The following is a 15,696-nucleotide window of genomic DNA, read 5'->3' as shown; positions in this document are numbered from 1 at the left end:
AACTAAAAATCATCACAAATCTTGCAGTTAAAATGTTGTCAATTCTGCATGCTGATACTCACAAGTTCCTGCCACCCTTCTGCTGCCCACTATCACCACCTGTTGTTTTATTTTTTTATTCATGGAAGGTTTTTTGGACTGCTCAGATGTCAGTAACCTTCTCTTTGCTTTACCAGAATGGTAGAAATGAGGTAAAAATCAGCTGAAATGGGACACACTGAAGAGATAACTATTTACATTCTTGGTATGAGTTAGCATATTCTCTTGTTTGAGACTCATAGTAAATTAAGTCATCCTAACGTTTATATAGGTAGAATCATGGAATCTAATTAGAGTTGGAAGGGACCTTTAAAAGTCATCTAGTCCAACTCCCCGGCAATGAACCGGGACATCCACAACTAAATCAGGTTGCCCAGGGCCTGATCCAGCCTCACCTTGAAAGTCTTCAGGAACAGGGCATCAACCACATCTCCAGGCAACCCATTCCAGTGCCTCACCACCCTCACTGTAAAGTTAGACCATTCTGGTGACTTTCCAGCTATTTTACTTCACTGCCAGGCTGTGTGTAAGTATAACCTGCTCCAATGGCAGTAAACAGGTTATTATATAACAACAGACAGATGAGCTAATAAGTGGATGCTGTTTTTCTGCTAAGGAGAGTCTGGGTCTTCATTGGTTGGCAATTGCACTGTCCTGAAGACAGTCTAGCTGGCAATGCTGCATTATTTAACCACCTAGTGTGCCTGGAAAAAGGTGTGTCACTGTCCATAGTCTCACTGGCTTTTTGAACACTTTAAACCATAGTCGGAAAGGATGCCAGTACATCACTCCTGGGTTGTAATGCTAGATCAGAAGTACTTGTAAGAAAGAAAATGTCAAAATTTAGGCTCAGGTAGTTATGCTATCTGCCCCTGATGTTCTTTTGCATAGCATGTGGTAGCTGGAGGTGGACAAGCCATGCTTTGTGACAGACTGCAAAAATAACTTGTTCAGAAACTTACATGTTCATAGTAAAGAGCTGCATGAAAGCTGAAGCATTCTTTGCAGAGCAAGTGACCTGAAATCATGGCCTTGCTGTTTTGGGATCAGTTGGTTTCTTACATGATAAACCTTCAGAAGGTTCTTCAGTTGGTGAGCATTTATCTTCTGACCCATTTATTTTCCTTACTCTCCAAATAACTGGCACTATACACTGAAATGCAACAACTGTCTCATCCTCTGTATGTGCACAGGATATTTGGCCAACAAGGGGCTGTTTGGGCAGGATCCTTATCTTTGCATTTGAGAAGATGTGTTAAGACTGATAGTCTTTCACTGCTGTCTCCTAGTCTGTCATCATCTCCTTCCTTCTCATATCTGCATTTAAAATAGTGCCCACTTTACTGTGCTATTTCACAACAGCAAATCACTAGCCACAGGGAATCTCTGTTTTTTATTTTAGCATAATCATTGATTTTGAGTAACTTCCACTTGCTGCTTCCCTGCTCAAATCCTGCTTTCCCAAGCACTGTTCCAGTCTTGTCCTACATGAGATATGAAAGAGAAAATTACTTATTAAAGTGTCTTTGTTGGATGTTAATGTGGCACAGAAAAAGAACAGAATCTTTATTGTACTACATGCCAAAGGACAGTCAGAGGTACAAAGCAGGCGAGGAGTGGGGGAATGCTGTTACCCAGGCAAACACTTCAAAAATACATTTTGAAATTGGAGATATGGTATTTGAGCTGAGGTATTTAAGATTTTGTTTTCCAGGACAAAACTTAGCACTTTAAGAGTAAAAAATGTACGTGAACGTAAAAACACTGATGTCCACTGTGCTGATGTGATCAGAAGGATGGCTCTGTTCACTTGGTTTCAGTGGGAACTACGTGCTAGTGGAGTGCAGATAATGGCAAACTGGGAAATACTCGGAGGTAATGTTTCTAAGCAGTGCCACCTAATGGTACGTTTCAGAATAGAAAGAGGTGGCTTTCATTCATGAAAAATATAGCCTGAATATAGCTGGGCTGTCTGCCTTCCTTAAATATTCACCTTCTATGTTTCCTGATTGTAGGAGTCAGTGTGACTTGTGCCTATCCCTATTAGGGCTAACTGCGGGGGAACAAATACAATTATTAGCCCGCTTCTCAAAGGGCAGACATTCCCTCTGTACAATTAACCATTACCTCCTACCTCTGGGTCCCTCCTTCACACACTGCTTGCAGAAGTGCAGTTCCTGTACAGGACTTGCACTCCTGTGACATTTAATTCCAACCCAGGGCCACAGTCTATAAGCCAAAACTACTTGACTGATAGCTTACAGCAGCCAGCTTCTTGGTGCAGGAGCTCTAGGAAAACAAGATGTTTCCTTGTGCTTAAGGACCTCAAGCAAAGAGGGAAGGGACAAGATCATTAAGTAATTTACCCTCCACACAATTCTGCTGTACAGAGAAGCAACTATGAGTCTGGCTTCCCAAAAGTGAAGTCTTTCAGGCTGTGGAAACTGATCAAATAACTACCAGCCCTTCAGTGGGCTCTGTACTGTGCCACTAGGTACCGTGGGCTTTCTCAGCCCAGCCATGGGCTGAGGGTAGAGAAAGAGTGCAAAAAAATCTCCCACTGAGGCTGGTGGTCAGCAGTGGAGGTAGCTTCTGCAGCTCGGATGGAGGAGGGCATCTTGCAGGCTGAAGAAGGGGCTGCTGTAACCAGGGAGCTGCCAGCCAGAGGTTGATAAGATCAGAGACACAAAAATACTTCATGTAGCCTAGGAAGGAAATGTTACTGGAAAAATATGTTCCATGAGCATTTCTCCTCCTCCAAATAAGCACACAGACTTGACTGGTCTTAAAGATCTCAAGCTTTCAGCTTGGTGCTCTTCACGTTAGCATTACTGAAACTAAACTCCTATTACCACTGGGTATGCTTTTGTCCTGAACACTGTGTGAACAAATAGGAAAAATGCTGACAGATTGAAGCAGTATTTTAGTGATGTTCTCCCTGTTGTCTTTTGTTTTTGCTTTCTGCATGTAATGTTTTTGGCATGTAAATGATGCCAGATTTAAGATTACAGACTTTCTGGATCACTCCTTGTAAAATAGTGAGAGATGCCACCCAGAAACATACTGGAAAACACACTTTTCAACTGAGGATTTAAGAAGCCTGATCCTAGAGATGAAGAGTAGAGGGACAGTTTCTGTTACTCTGATGGAATTCTGGCGTATGCAGGAGTCGTAAGAACTTTTCATTATGAGTATTGGCAGTGTTTTCTTGATAGCTGCAGGTTGAATTCATCATACCTACCCCTGCAGTCCTGTTACTCTCACCGCAGTAAAAGAGTTGCTGACTGGTCAAGAGTGGGAGGAAAGGTTCTGAAGTACTGCAGCCCTGCTGCTCACTGGTGCCAACATCCCTGATCCTTAAGCAGCAGGGCTTCACAGGCCTGGAGGTGATGCTGCACCAAGGGAAGATGATCTCAGAAAAATCCTTGCAGGAGTAACTGATGTTACCCTTCTGTTCTTGCTCTCATTCCAGTTTTGGGCAGGATAAGCAGCTGCCAGGATGCCAGAAGCTTGTCAAAGCTGTCTGGTTGTGTGGCTGCACTGTGAAATCAATTTCAAATTAATGTATGCTCATGTGTTAATTACAGCTACTGTTACAGCTTGGAGACCTCTTTTGCCCACAGTAGCCATAACAGCTTGCATGATGGTGGTTAGCTCGAAAGAGAAGGGTCTCTGAATGACAAGAAAAGTGCTACGGACACTTTAACTAAACTCTAGATTTAAAAGTAGCAGTGTCTTCCAACAAGCAAAATGCATAAAGCACAGGAGGGGGATTAAGGAAGAAAGGATTTCTAACTGCCCTACTGAATGCAGAAGAATTCAGTTTCATGTGGGAAATACTGTTTGAGTATTGGAAATGAGAAGCAGCAGAGTACTGTGGCTGGAGCAGCTGGGATGCAAGTTAACTATTGCTGCAGTGCTGCTCAGTGCAGTTTTTCAGCCAGCACCCTGCTGTCCTCCGGGTTGATCTGCCTTCAGTTGCAGTGTGGGTAAAATGGAATGCAAGACATCGGCTAGGCTTCGCCTCATTCTGATGGACCACTTCATTTGTATGCAGTCTTTTCTTCTTTATTTTAGGTACCCAGAGCGCACAGTAGCTTCCCCAAGTACTGTTCAGAGACAGACAGTCCAGCAGGACTGCTAAATTCCCTCAGATTCCAGCAAGTCTCATTTATTGTAGATGACAGTAGAGTTTAAAAATCTCATCAGAAATGTTAGCTTAAATATAGCTACTGTTATGAATGTAGCTTGCTCACAAAGGTGTGTGTGTTATGTCCTGAGACTACAGAGAGCTGTGAAGTCAACAGACAGTAAATCACACTCTCTTTGACCATTAAAGGTAAATGTGAAGCTGTTCCTGAGCAGGGGAGCTAATGAATCTTGGTTTCTTGTGGTCTTGCACACATTCACTTGCAGACTTCCAAAAATTAAACTATACTATTATTTTCTGTTCTCACCACATATGTAAAATTCCTACCCTTACTCATACAGCCTTTCTTCTGCCAAATATTTTGATAGCTCTGTGCAGACTGCCTCATTTGATCCATTTGTCCAACGGAATCAAAACCTTGGCCTTCTCTTGCTGGTTTTACAAAACACATAGAAAGTTCACCATGTTTGAGATCTCTTGTATCTGTCTGACTGGTCTGAATCTAACATTAATAGTTTACTACAGACACAGACTGATTCGGACAATCTGATTTCCATAAGGTGCCAAACCAGCTAGGCCAAGTAAAAAATATGGGACTTAAAACACATGAAAGATGAAAATTATGAGAGTGGAGAGATATTAAACTAGTCTTGAATGAAAGTCTTGCTACTTGTAGCAGAAATGCTAAGTCAGGGCTTGAACCAGTGACTGAGCACCTGGCAGGAAGGCAGAGCCAACCTAGTGGTGCTCAGATGTGTGCAATGCATCTGAGTGATGAGAAGGGGTGGAGCCACGATCCACTCCTTCCCAGACCTCATTTAAGGGCTGGCAGTGGAGGCAAGGGTATGTTTTACTGGAGATCTCTATATACCTGAGTTCTTGTGAAGGTGAGCAGATTCTTTCCTTATTTTTATGCCTATGGCTGTTGCATTTGAGCGAGCCCTTGCTTGCTGCACCATAGGGCCTTGCTGCTCTGCTGTCATTGCTGTGCTTTCCATTGCATTATGCTATTCCAGCAGTCTTGTAAGAGCACCTGGAAGTTCACTGTCTTCCATTATTTATGGCATCCTGCCCACTTTGTTAATAAATGTCTTGACTCAGTTACTAGGGTCATATTCGTCTTAGGAATAAGCTGTTACCATTTTGCTAGTAGCAGATTCACACTAGCACACTGCTGAGTGCTAGCTGAGGGGGACTGCATTTTGGAACAACTTTGTAATATATCTCAAATCGTGTACATCCTGTATTGCTTTAAAAGATCGGTGCTACTCTGCCTGGGGGCATCCATAGCAATTTTAATACACAGTACCAGTTTGGCAGGCCTTCCTGTAGTTTATTCTTCTGCTTGACATTTTTTTTTCTGTATAGTTTGTTTCCCTTTCACTGTAATAATTTTTTTTTTTTTTTTTTTTGTTACTAGTGATTGTATCTCTTAAAGATTTATCCTATATGAGGGAAATCACTGATGAGGACAAAGATAAGCATATAAAGTTTTTCAACGTAATCTTTCAACAGTATTTTCTGTTCATGAAGTGTACTCTTATTTGGGTACATGATGGGTTTGTGGGTGTCACATAAACTATAAGATACTTAGTGATAGGACAAGAGGGAATAGTCTCAAGTTTTGCCAGGGAGAGGTTCGGGTTAGATTTTAGGAAAAAAGTCTTCTCTGATTGTGCCAGTGCCTCACTGCACAGACTGCCCAGGGAGGTGGTGGAATATTGGCCCTGGAGGTGTTCAAAAAAACATGTGGGTACGATACTGGGGGACATGGTCAGTGGGGAAATATTGATGATAGGTGGATGTTTGGACTGGATGATCCTGGAGGTCTTTTCCAACCTTGGTGATTCTTTTTGTTGCTGTTGCTTGCTTTAACTTTCCCTGGCATGTATAGTTTCAGGTGTGAAGCAGTGAGGTGCTAGCTTTCAAATCCTCTCATTGGTATTTGTGGCTGGATTTAAAGATGTGCAGATCTTCAGTTGCCTCCAACAATATCTGCGGGCTTAGCATACCTCTAATTCTCAAGCCATGAATGCTTGCTTTAACTCTCATACAAGGTCTTACTGCTATATGTGTAGTTGAATATTTTCAATCCTCTGCATTAGAAAGCATCTCAGCTTTGTGCAAGTCAAGATGACTGAAAACCATGCTGTGTCTTGCAGGTATTTTTTACATCTGTCAGAGTGCTCTTGTGACATCTGAACCATGATTTGCTTCTAGCCTAATAGCACAGCTGGAAAATATTCATGGCTTATTTATATGCTGTTTTTTTTTTTTTTTTGAAGGGATCTGAAGCTTTTGTATTCTCGTGCTTAGTGAAGAAAACGTTGGTTTTGGAAAACTACACCATAAAAGAAGCAAGCCTTTATCATTATTTTAACCTTGCAGGTGCACAAATACACAAACATTTGTGTACAGTGATTAAGCATTCAGTGCATAGAATGATGTATTATGGATGCTTCTTCTGTGAGTACATTTTGTTTCAGTTAAACCATTTATTGTATCCCCTGGAAAATCATTACGGATGCTATCAAATGTGGAAGAAGTAGTGCTGCTAAAGAGTATAGGGTAATGACTGTTCTGTAGGACTTCATGCTTACCTGGCTCCTGCTGTAGGATGAATGTGTGATGTTGATATGGTAAGCTCAGCCTGTGAAGTTAAAGTGCCAGGTTTAGGGGCATAAGATGGGATATAAACTCTGCCTTTCAGTTAGTTTTTCTTTTTTTTTAAGCTCTGCAGTAGCTGCTGCTTGAACACTCTTCACTCAATTTCCTCTTTCTTAGGTGCCAAGCAGGAGTGCATCAGAACTGTGCTCTTTAGGTAGCTGAGGCTTCAGCCTCCTGTTTTGTTGAATCCTCCTAACACAGCAGGAGAGAGAATTATTTATGAGAAATCATACTAGGAGTGAGGCTCCTGTAAGAGACAGGTTAACCCCATCTTCTTGCAGAAACCAATCATGTCTTTCCTGCATCCTAAATTTCTTTTATACAGAATGACTTTAAGCTGTCGTGAGCTCTGCTGCAATCAGTCTCATTTGTTCCTGTACACTCTGTTTTCAGAGACTCAGATTTTGTGCAGATGTTACTCTCAAGATCCAAGGCTTACAAAAAATCCATGAGGTACCCAGTGACTTAAGTGAGCACTGATGCCTTTCAGAGGACTACAAGATTAGGAGGGATTTTGAAATAGGAAAATCAGCAGGATCTCTATGCAACATACAAAACAAGACACGTTTTTCATCATGTGTTCTGAAGGTACTGCCTTCCCTCAGGTTATGGGATGTGATTTCATACCTAAACTAGTCTGTGGTGGGAGAACGAAATACGGCTTTCTGCTTTCTATATCTTTATATATAGCGTACATAATGTATAAAAAGAAATACAGTGGTTATCCAATCAATCACTGAAGTCAAATGGAGTAATTTTTCTGTCTTCTCTAATACAAAAAAGCAGTGATTGTTGAGAGGGTTGGGCTGCAGCAGCTAGCTGGGAGCACAGGTCTGGGCACACTGTGAAGCAGGAGAGGCTGTTGGAGCTGGGAGGAAGGACTGAGGAGCTGGGAGTCCTCCTGTCTTTAGGAGTGGATGGCTGTATTCTGAGAGATGTGAATACAGATTTCTATTTCAAAATAATATGAATTTGTAAATTCATATGGTATTTATTTTGTAAAAATAACAGACTTGTGTTTATTTCATACAACGCTAAGTATACACAGATGAGAAACCTGTACATGGTACTTGTACAGTGGGGCTGGAAAGTAACATTTCTCACTGTGAGCATGTGTCAGTTTCAGAAGAGCTAGTACAGCAGTGAGCTGTCAGCTGTGCTCTGTCCTTTAGCAAATGTCCTGAGATCAGCAAAGTAGCAATTATTTCTTTTATTCTTGCTCAAAGACTCCTCTGGTAATGCATAAAAAAGCAAAAGTATATGAGGAAATGCAGTGCCATTTGGAGGTTTTAATGGTGGGATTTTAGTAGATTCTTAGGGCAATTTCAGTGCTGTGTTCAGGTCTGTGGGGAGATCTCAAATACCAAGGCTATGTAAATAAGCTTCAGATCCAGCCTGGCTCTGTGTTTTTCAGTGAAAGCTTGGGCTCTAGTTTTATTTGGTCCTCTTAGCTCATAGCTAGGATTTCCCACCACTTGGCCTGCATGCTACAAGCTGGCCATGGGAAGAGGCAGCAGCTGTGTGGGCAGTTGTGCTGAGACTGGCCAGTTCCAGCTGCAGTGCCATGTGCCAGCAATGTAGACCCCATCTTGGCTGTGCCCCATGGCCTGGGCCATGTCTGACTCCTGTGGTTTTATGGAGATGCTGAGGATAGCAAGGGGAGGCCACAATGAGCATCCTTCAGGAGGCATCTCTGAGCAGCAATCGCTCATGAGTTCAGACAGCGGTTCCTGCTGTGTCCCCTGTGCTCTGTTAAGCACCAGTCTGTGACTTCAGGGGCTTGAAGGGGACAGCAGCTAAGGGGAGGAGGGAAGGTAAGTTCTTGACTTCTTGGGCGCTCGTGCTGTCCCATGGGTGCCTGGTGCATCAAATATGAAGTCTTCCTGCCCTTCTTGGGTTGATTCTCCTGTACACTGAAGTCAGCAGAGCTTTGAAATAATTTTCTGAATTTCATTTTTCTGTTCTGTTGTAGTCCCAAAGGAGCCATTGAATTCTTGCCTTGCTCAGACATTTAGCTTGCATATAATCACAGAAGTTGTAAGTCTGCTTCACTAAAATAGACACATTTCTCAGTTCCTGTCCACAGTCTGTGAAGAGGAACAGCCATCCTGGGGTCGTGGCAGCGTCCTCGTTGAGGCCCAGGGATAAGAAGGGGTCTTGTCTGAGTGCCGCCATGCTGAGACTTCCAGGAGGCAGTTTCATTGGCTTTGCACTGTATGTTGAAGTCCTTAATGCAAGACAATCTGCAGAAATGGAAGATGTTTACCAGCTGAAAACTGAGTCATTTCCATCTTGCTTATGATGCAAAATTGGTGGCCTTTTGTTGCAGGACCAGAAGCATGAAAGAATAAGAGTGCCAAGATAGCTAGTTTGAAGATTATTTTATTTTGAACATTATGCATATTGGAAAAGCTTTGTTGGCTTGGGTTGGTTTTGAAGCAACCTCTTCAAGTTGTGGATCTGATCTCAATTTAAAAGCACAAGGTTCAATAATTCTTTCCACCTGTTCTTGAAGTTCAAAGGAGGCTGCTTCACAGTTTTTTGATCTGATTTCAAGGTCTGTTAGCATGTGGAGTTATGTTTTTTGGGGGCTGATGTGAGGGTTGTTTTTTTTTTTTCAGTTATTGTTGCTCTCTGGACAAAGTAGCGACAAAATGTTCAGGTACTGCATTCCTTTCTGGAAAAATGTTCAGATGCTGTTAAGTTATCAAATAAATCAGCACCTAGCAACAGGCTGCTTAGGATATGTATAGATTTGATGTGATTTGTTAATAAACAACTCAGCAATATGTACACTACCAAATGTTTTTTCTGCACTACACGACAGCAGTGCTAGCTCTGGATCTCAGCCCTTTTATTTATTTGAGTTGCAGGTGATTTTGATTTCATTCTTATTTCCTATGGCTAGTAAGGTTTTTGCATGATCTGAAAAGAGGAAGATCCCACCACATTAAACTGTCTTATGGCTGAATTGGCAACAGAAAAGTAGAGCTAGGTGTCAAAATGTGCAGAGCTCAGTTGGGTGCTACTAGGTAACCAGCAGCTGGCATGAAAGGTTGATCTTGTTGCTGTGCCAATCAAGGATTCATGATTTTGGGAAGGCTAAGAGCTAGTAAAGGGCTGGACAGGTGTGGAAGATTCCTCCCTTGCTTAAGGCTGCAAGTGTCAGCACAGGGAGGTGTGATGTTGGGCTTGGCTGAGAATGTGGATATGACAGCCTCATTGCTACCATTTCTGAGGTGCTTGCTGCTGTGCGGGAGCAGGGTATGTTCTGCAGGGAGCAGGGATGGGAGGCAGAGACCTGCTGGGAGCAGCAGTGCACAGGGAACATATGATGAGTAGTCAGCAGGCTAGGAGCACAGCAGCCAGTACCCACGTGGACAGAGGTGGCCCCAGGGGATGTTGCAGCCAGGGTAGATGGTCAGGGCATGATGCAGGAGGAGATGCCACTGCAGCTGCCTTTGTGTCTGTCACCAGCTTGAGAGAAGCTCCTGGTGGCATCTGCCTAGCAGAAAGCCCTGTATTGTGTCCCCTGTGGGCTCTCTGGCCACAGGAACCAACACAACTGCCCAGATAGAGCTCCTGGGGGAACATATGACCAGCAAGGCATTGGGCCACAGGGTGTGATGACCTTTCTGCCAGAGTCTGATAGCAGCAGTGAGCACACCTGTGGGAACTACACCTAGGGAGAACTGCTCTGCCATGGGGACAGGGGCTGGTGAAGGTGAGCTTTTCCATGAAATAACTTAGTTTTTAAGCATTCTTTGTTTTGAAGAATGTGAGAAAACTTTGTATTTATCTTTTGCTAGGAGCTTAGAAAGTGCTTTTACTCTGTAACATCCAACTGATCTTCAAAGTGGAAAAAGAAGGGGGGGGGAAGAATTCATATTCTCAGTTCATCATTAAAGCACCATCAAATGCTATGGGAATGATAGCTTTCTATTAACTTGTTCCAACAACAGAAGCCAGCACAGAGATGTGCTTGTGTTATCCAAGAACTAGCAGCCAAATTTTAGAGGATCCTATGACAGCGTGTCTCAGAGTCCTTGTGGACTGGAACACAGGGCTGGCTTTGCCAAGAATGATGCCTAGATTCTGGAGGGGATTCGGTTGATATCTAAGAAAGTAAAGACACTCTCTGCTTGCGAGTTAACCAAGTTAGCTGAGTTGAGATGTGTTTGCTTTGAGCTCTTCACATTGTGGTAATGGCTTTATTTCCTTCTGCTGAACATTTAGCTCAGAAGCGACTGTTTCTGTCATGCAAGTGACATCTGAACCAGTTAAACCTAATTCTAAATGTGCATACAAACCACTTTTCATCTTCAAAGATGAGTCTTGGTATGCTTTTGAATACCTGCTTTAATCTTTCATCAGTATTTAAATGCAGGTCTCAGTGTTTCTCCTGTAGAAATTAAGGAAATAAGGTTTCCTGTAGGAAAAAATGTTGTATAAAAATGTTCCTAGTTACTACTATCTTGTTTTCATTATCACTGTATGCACAGATGTGAGTTCATAAATAGCTTTTGCTGTACTGTGTTGCTCAGTACAGCCTAACATGCTGTAGTAGAAGTGCTGTAATTGAGGGGAAGGGAAGAGTGTAGCTGCATCTGTTGTGCATCATACTCCAGCACAACCTCAGGTGTATTTCCTTGCAGTTTACATATCTCCTGTGTGTTGGGAGCCGCAGATGTTCAGTCTTTCCTTAAGATGAGCGAAAGAAAGGATGGAATAAACACCACTGTCATCTCTCACTGTGCTACACCGTATGACATAAGGCAGTATTTGCTTCTAAAAGCTATCAAGAGAGGTCTGGAGCAGATTGCTTTGTCTACTCAAATATTCTCTGATTTCTGTGTTTTAAATGAATTAAGTTAAACCTAGTTCACCTGCAGCCTCTTATTGCTTTAAATCTTTTTCAATTTCAATTGTTTTTTATTCCAGATTATAGAGATTTCAAGCCATTAGTGAAAAGATCTATTTCCTGAAGTCTTACTGCCATTGTGTTTCTTATGTTTTCCTATGAAACATCTAGAATCCTATCCTGAGGCAAAGAAACAAGGTTTGATTTCAATTTTGTGCTAATTATTTAACTTTACCCTTTTGCTATTGCTGTCTCATGGTAATCGTTCCCAGATTCTTAGAACGAGCTCTGCAGGCGCCTGCAGGAAATAGTAAAAACAAACCAAACCCTTCAGCCAGTAATTTGGAGAGGAGTACAGTGACAGCTGACTGTGATACAGAGCTGTGCCAGTTGAAGGGAATGTTTCTGTATGGGGTGGAGATACAACTATGTGACTGCTTGTATGCTTTCAAACCACTTTTATTCCACATTATGTGGGTAAAAGTACAGCTTAAAGTAAAAACAGTAAAGCAATTTTCAAGGTCAAGAATGTCCATCAGCTCTTAACATGGCTATTTTAAGTTGAACTTGTTAGACTTGTGTGTAGGCAAGCTCCAAGATGTGCGCAGAAGATGCCCTAAATAAGCTGGTATGTTAACAGGACACCCAGGGAGCCTGATGTCTCTTCCCTTTGCATCCTGTACATTTCTTTTCACAGACATGTGAAATGAATGGTAGTGCTGTGTACTGAGTTTACACAGAGCAACACGCAGTCTATGAAGCCTCCAGTCCTGCAGCTCTCTACTTCTATCTTCTTATGAGCTCACACTTCAATTTAAATGCGTGGATTCAGATTTTCATTTCCTATCCAGGCCATATTTCCTCAACTTAATTTCTAGGCTGTATTAAGGTATTGCCTTCAACAAGGGATGGTGAAGGGGGAGCTGGGCTTGCACTGCTGCAGGAGGACCACCACCACTATGCTCATGCAGTCTGTTGGTTAGAGAGTCAGGAAGTCTAGGCCAGAGGGACCTGAAGCAGGAGCTGTAAGACCACTGACCTTTCTCCTCTGTGTTTAAACTGCCAGTGCTGCCTGTTAAGAGTGAGAGCAGTGCTTGCTTTCTCATACTTTCACTCCCTGATCCTTTATTCCAGGATAGCAAGAAAATCTACTTTAGTCTCTGGCAACACTTAATATGTAGGTGTGAGCAAAAATACTGAACTGGTAGTGAAGTGTGCTGCCAGCTACAGACTGTGAGAAAGGCAGAGTCCCTAGGCACAGTTAAACCTACTGACAGTCTGTACTATTTTGCGTTCATAATATTTTACCAGTGCTTAGGCAAGCACATGTTGCTTTAGACAAACCAGAACTCATCCAATCATACATTCTTTTTAAGTACATTGTTACTATGTGGACTGCAAGGGGAAAATTTTGTTGCTCCCAAGTAGAGCGTGAGTATCCTGCAGTTTTCCCTGTGTGGCCAGCACCCACGTCATCTGGATCCCTACTGCAACAACAAACACAGCACTTGTTTTCCTGGCAGGTAACCTTGCTGATCTCTGCATCACACACCTGCTGCCAGGATGGATGAAATGGAAGGTGGGACTGCTTGCTGCCTTCTCTCTAAACCACAACAAGATGGCACTGTACTTCAGACCTTTCCTGATGTATCAGCAGCTGGCAAGCCATTAGCTGCCCCTTCCCTGTGACTCCTCTGGTGTCCTTATGTGAAGCACCAACTGCTTTGAGAACAGCCCTATGTGTGCAGGAGCCATGAGAAGAAATGTTATTCATTAAAGTACCTGACAGAATCATGGCCATACCGTGTCCCACTGCAGGTTTACCATGATGGTATGTGTGTTAAGTCAGATTGCGTGGGTATGTGCTCCCTGATGGATGTCTTCTCTGGCTCTTAAAAGCTTCATCTTTCCTTCCAGCCTGCTGCCCAGGCACCTGCCCTGCTCTGAGGCACAGGGAGCACCGGGCTGTGCTGACTGTGAGCAAGGAGCTCATGGCTGGTGCAGTTACAGATGAGGTCTGAGAGCTGTCAGACTGACACCAAGGTGTGTAAGCACTAGAGACATAAGGAACATTGTGATCCTTGCACCCTTCCTAAAGACATGTCTTCATGCGAGTTTCAGAGGAGTAAATCTTTGGGCTTTTTGACTCTCGCTGAATTTGCTCAGCTTGTATGTAGGTCCAGAGATGTAAAATGGAGGGCGAATACCCTATCAGCATGTAGAGACAAACATTTTATTCTTCTGGACTCTTTTTTTTGTTTGTTTGTTTTTCCAGCTGGAATACAAGCTTTTTGCTCTTTGTTGCATATGCAGTGTGGGAAAGTACCATTGAATGTTTTAGTTAAAACAAGATTCTTATCTTTCGCTTTGAAACTTCTCAGAGTCAAGGTACTTGCCTTCCTCTGGAATTATATTCTTGTATTATTTTTCAGCCTCATTTAGTGCTCAGAGTTTATCTGCTGCTTTTTTTACTTAATTTTGATCCTGGGACTTCGTGTGGACAGGGCAAACTTTCTGGAAGTACTTGTGGAATGAAATGAGCTTAAACTGGTGACTCAGTTGTACAGCATTTTCTTGTAGGGATCTTTGTCCTTAGCAAGAGGTCCTACAACTGGTGATTGTGGAGTGAATTCAAGCCTGAATCTAACTGCAAGTTCATTGGTTTTACAGCAGTTTTTACTGGTTTTAAATGTTGTCACAGCACTTCAAGATTCAATAAATTTCCTATGCTAGAGCCACTTGAGGGGGACAGCCCTATTCAGAAGAAATACTGCTGAAAAATTCTGGTAGCATGTGCCAATTTGCTCTGAAGGAATGCAAAGCAGATCTAAAGTTGTCCTTAGCCCTCTGGGAAGATCAGATGGCCAGGACACTGGCTCATCTTCCCTGAAGGAGATGTTTTGTTGGGGAACACTGATTTGCAGTGAGCTGTTTCTTGAAGTCTGATTGCAGATGAGAAGGAATCAATGTCTGGCCCATAGACTGGAGAGGAAAAAAAAAAGGGGGCAGTGGTAGGTAAGTGTATGCAGTCCTTGGCTGAAATGGGTACCTGCAATCAGGTTGGCAAGCAAAAACATCAATCACAATATGACAAGTCTCAGCACTTGCACTTGTTAGTTGCAGAGTGTATTTCACTGCTTTAAACTGCTTGCATAACAGCGGGAAATCAAATCCAACTCCGAGGTTTAAAGTGTTTGCCCCAAGAAAATCCTCTGAGTTTAATCTTCTTTGGAATGTATATATGATTCAATGAGAAGAAAATCTGAGCAGATTTATGAAGCATGAATGTATACATAAGCAAATGCACACACTTGGATATGCACATCTGCACATGCTGCATCAAAGTCCTGATTTTTGTACTTAAAGAAAAAAACAAAACATTATTTGGCTCAGAATTATCAAACTGAATTGAGTTCCCTTGAAATAATTAGGGCAGAGCATGGGGCTTTTTTGTTTTTGTTTGCACATCTGTACAATTGTATGAAATCATAATTTCTCCTTAATTTCTAACTCATTACGAGATGAGGTGTACATATGCATTGGTTCACTTGTTTTCCAGTGGTCTTCAGGGGCTACAGACTTAAGTATCTTGCCTAATTGGAGCTGCAACTGCTTCAGAGTACAATAACAGTTCAAATGGGACCTCCCAGACCTTGTTCCAAATGGATCAGATCTATTACCTAAAGCTAAGAAAGAGGGAGCCCTATTTGCTCTGCACAGGATAGGGTACAAGGGGACTTAAAGCATGTAATTCTTTCTTCAGTACTGCTTGTGTACTTTATGCACAGAGGGAAGATACTTTAATCCTCTGTGGAAATCTTCTACCTTTCCTCTTTTTACTCTTGCGTTGAGGGGTGTAGTGTTAATCCTTAATAACAGCTGGGGAAAAAATCCCTGTTTAAAAATCTTTTATCCATTTATATTAGCAGTTTTAAGCTCTTTGTGGCATACTGCATAAAAGATGCTGTATGAACAGTAC

At 42.4% G+C, this 15,696-nt stretch overlaps 1 protein-coding gene across 1 annotated transcript in view; it reads left to right on the top strand.

Moving 5' to 3' along the window:
* NR2C1 (nuclear receptor subfamily 2 group C member 1) overlaps positions 1-3,769 on the top strand; it is a 90,771-nt gene extending 87,002 nt beyond the window's left edge. Inside the window, exon 17 of the mRNA XM_065742691.1 lies at positions 3,757-3,769. Coding sequence (XP_065598763.1) covers positions 3,757-3,762 — 6 coding nt within the window. The 3' untranslated portion in view covers positions 3,763-3,769. The remainder of the gene's footprint in view (positions 1-3,756) is intronic.
* Positions 3,770-15,696: the final 11,927 nt, after the last annotated feature.

Source organism: Cyrtonyx montezumae, unplaced genomic scaffold (assembly GCF_038088225.1).
Source record: "Cyrtonyx montezumae isolate F1298 unplaced genomic scaffold, pur_monq_1.0 scaffold_3, whole genome shotgun sequence".
NCBI classification, from domain to species: domain Eukaryota; kingdom Metazoa; phylum Chordata; class Aves; order Galliformes; family Odontophoridae; genus Cyrtonyx; species Cyrtonyx montezumae.
Note: the sequence above shows the minus strand (reverse complement) of the source record. Positions and strands in the feature narration are given on the sequence as shown.